Genomic DNA, 7,960 nt, shown 5'->3' with positions numbered 1-7,960 from the left:
GGAGCCTGACATGGGACTCGATCCCGGGTCTCCAGGATCACACCCTGGGATGAAGGTGACGCCAAACCACTGAGCCACCTGGGCTGCCCAAGAATTTAAAATTTTGATAAATAAACATAATAGGCCATGAATTAATGCTAGTTGAATAAAGGAATAAAGATTGCTCTCTAAAGCTAAATTATAAAATTAATAATTAGCAGATATTTTATTTGGGGTGCAAAGTGATTACAATTTTAAAAATTAGTTTCTAACATTAAAGGAAAGGGGTTAATTGGGGTGCCTGGGTGGCTCAGTCAGGTAAGTGTCTGACTTTGGCTTAGGTCATAATCTCAGGGTCTGGGGATAAGCACTATGATGGACTCTGCACTCAGCAGGGAGTCTGCTTCTCTCTCTGCCCCTTCCCCCACTTGTGTGGATACTCTCTCTCTCTAATACTTTTTTTTAAGGAGTTAGCTAAAATGAAGACTTTTGTCATCTCTTGGAAAATCAGAAGGTCTGGTAACATTGGGTCCACATTTGTTCAGGGCAGCTGGAGCCAAGTGAAGAGTGAGCAGTGGTTTGCCATGGTCCTCACCATCCTGTACTGTTTTATATGGCCACTTTACTCATTTATATTACCTGCCTGACTCCTATAACTTTTGAACATGATGTTATCAATTATGAATAAAAAAGGTATGTAAAAGACACAGAATGACTCTCAGGCCTGCAGTCTTTACCAATGACCTCATACAATATATTAATTCATTAATACAACAATTTGTGTCTTTCAGAAAAAGGGTTGGTCAGCTTGGAAGCATAGAAAAAGTAGATTCGGCAGGTGAATCATGACATTGTCCTTCCAAACATATTGGAAATAGGATATTTTAGCCAAATACCCAGCTGACTATTTCTATAACTAGTATAGAAGTTATGGGCATTTACTTCAGAGCTAGACTGCCTGGGTTTGAAATCTGGTTCTGCCACTTACTCCCTGTAGGACTTTGGGCAGTGCTATGGACTGGTGTTGAAGACCTAAAACTCAATGTGATGGTATATAGAGGTAGGAGCCTTTAGGAGGTAAGTAGGTCATGACATTGAGCCCTCATTAATGGGATTAGGATTTATAAGAAGAGACTCTTTCTACCTTATAAGAATGCAGCAGTCTGCAAACCAGGAAGAGAGCTCTCACCAGAACCTGACCAACATGGCATTCTGAGCTTGGACTTCCCAGCCTCCAGAACTGTAAGAAATAAATGTCTGTTGTTTAAGCCACTGGGTTATGGTATTGTTTTTTAAAGCAGCCCAAACTGACTAAGATAAGCAGGTTGTTTAACATCTTTCTACTCAGTTTCCTCAACTATAAATGGGAATTAAATGTATCTTACTTCATTGGTTTGCTGTGATATTTAAATGAATCTATACATAAAACACCTACAAGAGAGCCTATCCCATATAAGTTGCCATTACTAATATAGATGGATCAGATACTCATATAATGATGCCCTTACATTTAAGCTCCAAATATTACCTAATTCCTTTTTTTTTTTTTTTCCGTAAATTCTTATCAAGTAACCTTCTGATGGCTTCCTATATACTCTTGACTTCGGGGAGATGTATTGGCTTAAGACATGAATTCTCTCAAGGACTCTGAGAATAACTACCTGCAGCATTTTTTATTTGATTATCTGAGTCTTTATCAATCAGTGCATCACTGAGATGTGCTGCCAAGGAAGCAGAATTTAGTGACAGCTTGCAACTTTTATTACCAGCAACAGTGTTTGGCTATGGAGAGTTTCTCTTAAGTAAACTGGCAAGGGATTGAAATTATTTTGAATTTGATTTTCTGTTCACCTATTTTGTTGGCTATACAAATTAATCCATAGTCATTCATAAGTTAGAGTTTGAGACTGCAGGAAGTGCGCTCACAATGCCTTATTTTTTTAATTTTTAAATTATTTATTCATGAAAGACAGAGAGAGAGAGAGAGAGAGAGAGAGAGAGAGGCAGAGACACAGGCAGAGGGAGAAAAGCAGGCTCCATGCCAGGAGCCTGATGCGGGACTCGATCCTGGGACTCCAGGATCATGCCTCGGTCCAAAGGCAGGCGCCAAGGCGCTCAGCCACCCAGGGATCCCCTCACAATGCCTTTAAAATGTGTATGTTGGGCAAGTCATTTCAGTATACAATAAAAGGAATCACTTCATATGGATACAAAATCTATTAACTTGTTAACATTGACTGGGCTGCAGTAACCTTTATATTATCCATATATAACACTCTGCTTATAGAGGCTTTGCTAAACCAACTTTTCTTGAAGCTTGAGCAAAATACTTCTAGGCAAATGGATATTACTAATCAAAAATAAGTTTTCCCTATTAACTTATGAGTCCTCTTAAAGACACTGTCAGGATTCAGAATTAGTATGCTACTATATTCAGGATGAATATATTTGTTTTGATATAAAGGAAAGCATTTCTTTTAAAATACTATTGTTTATTATTTAGATTTTTTACAACCTCAGATTGACTCTCCTTCAAATACTATTCTAAGTTTTAAAGAACTCTTCATTCTACCTTTCTAACTCCAACAGGACACCATGTGAAACGGGTAGGGTAAACATTCCTGCTCCTCATCATGTGATTCTGTGAAAGTCATTTTGTATCAGTGTGGTGGCCATGGGGGTGAACCACTCAGATACCCTTGCAAAAACACCTGCTGTGGGAAGCACACATGACTGACACCTTTCAACAGCCATACTTTCAGATCCACTGTGGAGTTCACAGCACTCCATGCCTCCCAGATTGAACACAGAAGGCATGCTAACTGGCTTTTCTGGTCTCCCAAACCTGGGCTAGAAGTGCTAACTCTATAGGCACAGAATCCTATATAGCACAACATTCATAAAAATACCAGTTTCACAGAGAATGAAGTATAGAAATGGCCCCATATCTATGAGATCCAGTTGTTACATCATAAACGGTACTACTGAAACTGTGTACTATGAAACTACCGTCATACAGTACTGGAAAGGGTACTAAAGTATATCAGCTAAATCAGCTGTTCAAAGACAATACTCAACAATGATGGGGCGTAATCCTTCAGTGTATATAGTATAGGCACTAAATCAGAGATCTCTGTATGGCACTATGTTTCTAATAGGAAAAATATATGGATCTGGCAACCAAGTGGTGAAAGCCAGATGGTCTCATTTACAATCACTCCCAATAACCCACGGGGAACACTCTGCTTCACCTCCCACAACTCTGGGCTGAGCAGAGTTAGAAATCCTAGTCTTCGAGGTTTTCTTTCTTGCCAGGGGGCACAATAGTGATCTACTGAAATAGAAGATATTTTGTAATAGGGCACTTTTAACCCTTTGCACCTAGGGGCCAGCAACCAAGGATAATTGACTTATTAGTGAGAAGAGATGGGGCTCCTTTCACACAGTAGAGAGAAAGAATACATATGGAGCCCAGGTCATCCACTTGGATGCCCCTTGGGATGCCCCTGCCCAATGGTAACTGTGAATGGACACATGCAGTAACTGCAGACTAAGAAGGGTATGATATGATGACTCAAGTCTATGACCCCTTAGGAATAAATGGTTAGGTCATTATCACATCCATTCCTCAATTCCTTTTTTCCAGCAATAAGAATATCTTCTTTATTCCAGGTTCAGGGAGGGGACTTACTATAAGGGAGTTTTATTCCCTGCTTTCAGGAATTAAAAAAAAAGGAGGGTCAGAGTGCCCTTCCTACATCTACTGCTTCTCAGGTGCATTTAGTACAAAATAATCAGTATGTCGAAGCAGCGCATTTTGAGGTGACATGCTCTGAACTCCTCCTATCTTGCTACCTTTGTGAGGTCCAACTGTTCCCGCTGCTCACTGCTGTCAATCTTTCAAACCTGTCCTCATTCTAGCATTTACCTGTCGGGTTCAACTTGGGGGCTCCTGTCATATGCATTACATAGCTTGTTACTTTCAAAATATGCCATCTTGTAGTGTGAATATCTAATGCACTTATTTGTCTTATATCCCAACTAGACTGCAAACTCTTTAAATACTTGACTCATTTGGTGAACATCCACAAATGTGTAATTTTTAAAAACGCATCATTTTGGACGCTGAAACTGGTATGCACAGTCACCACTGTAGTCACTGGAGTTAATGAGAATATTATAGTGTAATTAAATTGAATGATCATTATGTACTGGGCATAATTTTAAATTTCTTACAGGTTTAATTCATGAGATTGGAATCATCCTTCACGGTTTGCTTTCTCTCACATCCCGTCTCTAATCCATCCAACTCAATCGACTCTACCTTGAAGAGAGAGAGACCTGGACTCCTCCTCCTTGTCACCGAATTGACTCGCACCATCCTGGTTCCAGGCTCCATCATATACCTCCTCACTAGTGCAAGAGACTCCTCATCGGTGTAGTCTTTTTAAAGTGTTAAGTCATACTTTTCTGTTCAAAACCCTGTGGCGGTCACGGACTTCACTCAAAGTAAACAGCAGTTCTTTGTGTCCTACAAGACCCTATGTGATCTTCCTCGTCCCTCCATCACATGAACCCCATCTCCGGCTTCCTGCCTTGTTCGCTCTGCTACCACCACACCCGCCAGCCCTGTTCTTGCACCAACACCTAACAGATGCAGGGCCTTGGCTCTAGCTTTTCCTCCTGCCTGGAGCACACCCTAGTCACCCACAGCTAAGTGTCCTCTTTTAAGTTGGCTGATTCTCACCTTCCCAGTAGGTCCTACCTCGCCTTTCCCCCCTACTCCCTGAGTCCTTCCCACTTCCTGAATGCTTTCAGTCTCTATTTTCTTTTTCCATACCACTTATCACTTTTTTTTTTTTTTTTTAACATCCCAAAGAACTTTTCTTTTAACCTGCATATTGTCTGCTCTACCCACCCGATGTAGACGCCAGGAGGCTGGGGATCCCTGGTTTTATTCACGGATGTATCCCAGAGCCCAATCAGTGCCTGGTACAGGAGAGGCATTCAATAAACAAACAGCTAGCGAATTAATTTGGAAGCTAGCGTTTCCTTCTGCAAGGCCAGTGCTCTTCCGGGAGGGGCCTTCTCCGGCTTCCTGGCTTCTGCACAACGCATAAGGGCCAAGGGAGCTTCGCGGTCAGGAGGCTACGTCCAGATTTCGGTTGACAGGGCAGAAGCAATGTAAGGTGAAACCAAACAAAACAAGACACTGCAGGGTGCCGTGCGTTTCTTGCAGGTGGCCGAGGAGGTAAAGGCCAACTTCTTCTCCCCCTGCATGTTCAAAGGGCGTCGGTGCGCGCACACTAACTCGGACCGTTCTCCTCCCGAAACAAACGCCACCGCCGCCGCCCGGGGTCCTCAGCCCTCAGCCGCGCGGCCCGTGCCCTTCCCCGGGCAGCTTCCGGGCCCTCACTTAGGTGGTCAGGCCGTGCCCGAGCATCCTTGTCGGCCAGGCCAGGAGGTCTCGCCGTCGCAGGGACAAGACGGCGATGCAGAGCCGCGCCGCGCCCAGGAGTCCCGCAGGCAGCCGCGCGGGGGGTGGCGCGGGGCGGCGGACACGGCGGCGGACAGGCAGCGACACGGCCGCCCGCGCGAGGCCCCGGGGCACGTCACAGCGGCACGACGACTACCCCCCGGCCCCGCCCACGCCCGCCGCACGCACGCGCACTGCGCCCGGCATGAGGGTCGCTGCTCTGATCAGGTAACGCGGCGCCGCGGCGGCCTGCCTGCGCCCCTGCCGGCCTCCCGTCCTTTCCTGCTCGTCGGCGGCGGCTGCGTGGACGAGCGACTGTGCGGGGAGACACGGGGTTGTCAGGCTGTCGCCCCGCCGGGCGTGGCTCGCGGCCGGCCCTGCGCTCGCGCTCCTCCCCGCCGGCCCGGCTCCGCCTCTCGAGTCGTCGGGCCTCAACCTCGGAGTCGGCCTGGCGGCGTTAAAACCCAGTCCTGGGTCTCCTGCCGGAGCGCTGGTTGCACGACTCTGACCCGGCTCGGGGTCGCATTCTTAGAAAGTGTGCCAGGCCCTGACGCTTGAGAGCCCCGGCTTCGCTCCCCGTAGCCCCGTCCGTGGGTCCTTCAGTCGTTCAGCGCTGCCTTCGGGTCCACCTATTTCCCGAAGCTCTGAGTAGCCCCAGCCCCCCGCTGGAGGCCGCCCCTCCGCCCCTCCCCCCACCTGCCTCTGGGTTGCTTGGGACCAAGGTGTGTGATGCCTTGGTCCTAAGTACAGAGTACAGGAAAGGGGGTCTCTTCCCTCGGGATGGAAATGGGCTTGTGTCACTTTTAGCCTAAATCCAGTTGCATTGGCTACAGACAACTTCCAAGTGCTTTTGGATTGACCCTGGTCTATTCCGAAAGAAGTTTGAAATCTCCATAGTGCACCGTATTTAGGTGTCTAAAGTAAGTCCTCAGATAACCAAAGACAGGCTACTTTAAATGTTTCCACATGCAACCTGTAAAAGTGAAGCAGAAGCAAATATGGTGACATTAAAAAGAAATTAGACTGCAGTACTTGCACATTTATTTGATGAGATTTGGACCTGTATGGAGTATCTGAGATACACCACAACCGTGTTTGCTTCCCGTAAGCACGTTGGAGATTCCTTTTTTTTTTTGGGGGGGGGGGGGACACTGCTTTATTTATTTATTTTTTAATTTTTATTTATTTATGATAGTCACACACACACACAGAGAGAGAGGCAGAGACACAGGCAGAGGGAGAAGCAGGCTCCATGCACCGGGAGCCCGACGTGGGACTCGATCCCGGGTCTCCAGGATCGCGCCCTGGGCCAAAGGCAGGCTCCAAACCGCTGAGCCACCCAGGGATCCCCACGTTGGAGATTCCATGAACGTTTTTTTTGTTCAGTGTCCTAGTGAGTTGACACTGGCTGACAATAGTGACCTGTTAAGAACTCTGGAAGTGACATTCTAATGCCTGCTGCAGTGACTGGGATATTCCGATTTATTTTATTTCAGTACCATGTTTTGGACTCTACAACGTCAGAATTGTTATTCAGCAAATGTCTTCTGTTTCCGACCCCTGTGGTCTTTGTTTGATAAAATAGACAATAATAAAAAGTAGCCCAGGAAATAAGTAATTCACACCACATGCAATTTGCCAGAAGTCGAGCGGTTGAAGTAAGACACACCAACCAAAGATTCAGATCTTTGAAGGAAGGATAGAAGATTGCTGTAGTCCATTATAGGGAATATTCAGTAATGTGCATATATTACTCATAAAAAAAAGCAAATTACTTAAAAATGGCAATGTTGGAAAATTCTTGCTGAACTGTAAGATCTGTATTAATGTTAGGAGACGTGCTATGAGTATGAATCTATAACGATTTTTAAATATGAATGTGAGTGCCTATATACACTTGAATATATACGAATTTAAACTTGAATACAGTGAATCCACTTCTAATATATCTTGTGTGTGTACTAAAATGGGAGATGGAATATGTTTGTGTGCTTTAAAGAATAAGTGAAACCAAGATTCTCACATATCTTTAGCACAGAAATAACATTATTCTCCCTAATAACACAAAAGGTTGAATTATTCAATTTTATAGTTGAATGACTCCTTGAAGATTAAACCATTCTCTAGTTTTATAATGAAGCATGTACCTAAGCACACTGAGTAACTTTGCATATTATACCAGAGTTGGGAACTAAAATTCTGATATTTTGTAGGACTTCTCACCTAACATATTGCTTATGTACTTTGTAATGTTCTGAGAGGTAAGTTGCTCAGCATTTCCCAAACCTTTTTTTCTTACATTATTTGTTGGACAGTAGTGTTCCATAGAACACACTTTGGGAAATACAATTTTAATACCATATTTGAAGTTTTAACATTTTCAAATGAATTATAAAGCTAAGTTCTGGTTGTGTATGTATACCCTTTAATCTTTAATATTCTAAAGAATTAGAGTAGTGGTTGTATACTCTTTAATTTTAAATATTCTAAATAGTCTAAAGAATT

At 44.2% G+C, this 7,960-nt stretch overlaps 1 protein-coding gene across 4 annotated transcripts in view; it reads left to right on the top strand.

Moving 5' to 3' along the window:
• Positions 1-3,576: 3,576 nt before the first annotated feature.
• The window catches only part of DPH6 (diphthamine biosynthesis 6), a 153,677-nt gene continuing 149,293 nt past the window's right edge, over positions 3,577-7,960 (top strand). The window contains exon 1 of one of the 4 annotated variants that reach the window (XM_055316737.1): positions 3,577-5,683. In XM_055316737.1, coding sequence (XP_055172712.1) covers positions 5,472-5,683 — 212 coding nt within the window. In that variant the 5' untranslated portion in view covers positions 3,577-5,471. The other 3 variants (XM_055316734.1, XM_055316735.1, XM_055316736.1) reach the window with 3 other exon arrangements.

Source organism: Nyctereutes procyonoides, unplaced genomic scaffold, assembly GCF_905146905.1.
Source record: "Nyctereutes procyonoides isolate TBG_1078 unplaced genomic scaffold, NYPRO_anot_genome, whole genome shotgun sequence".
NCBI classification, from domain to species: domain Eukaryota; kingdom Metazoa; phylum Chordata; class Mammalia; order Carnivora; family Canidae; genus Nyctereutes; species Nyctereutes procyonoides.
The sequence above is the reverse complement of the archived record's forward strand: the minus strand, read 5'-3'. Positions and strand labels throughout refer to the sequence as shown.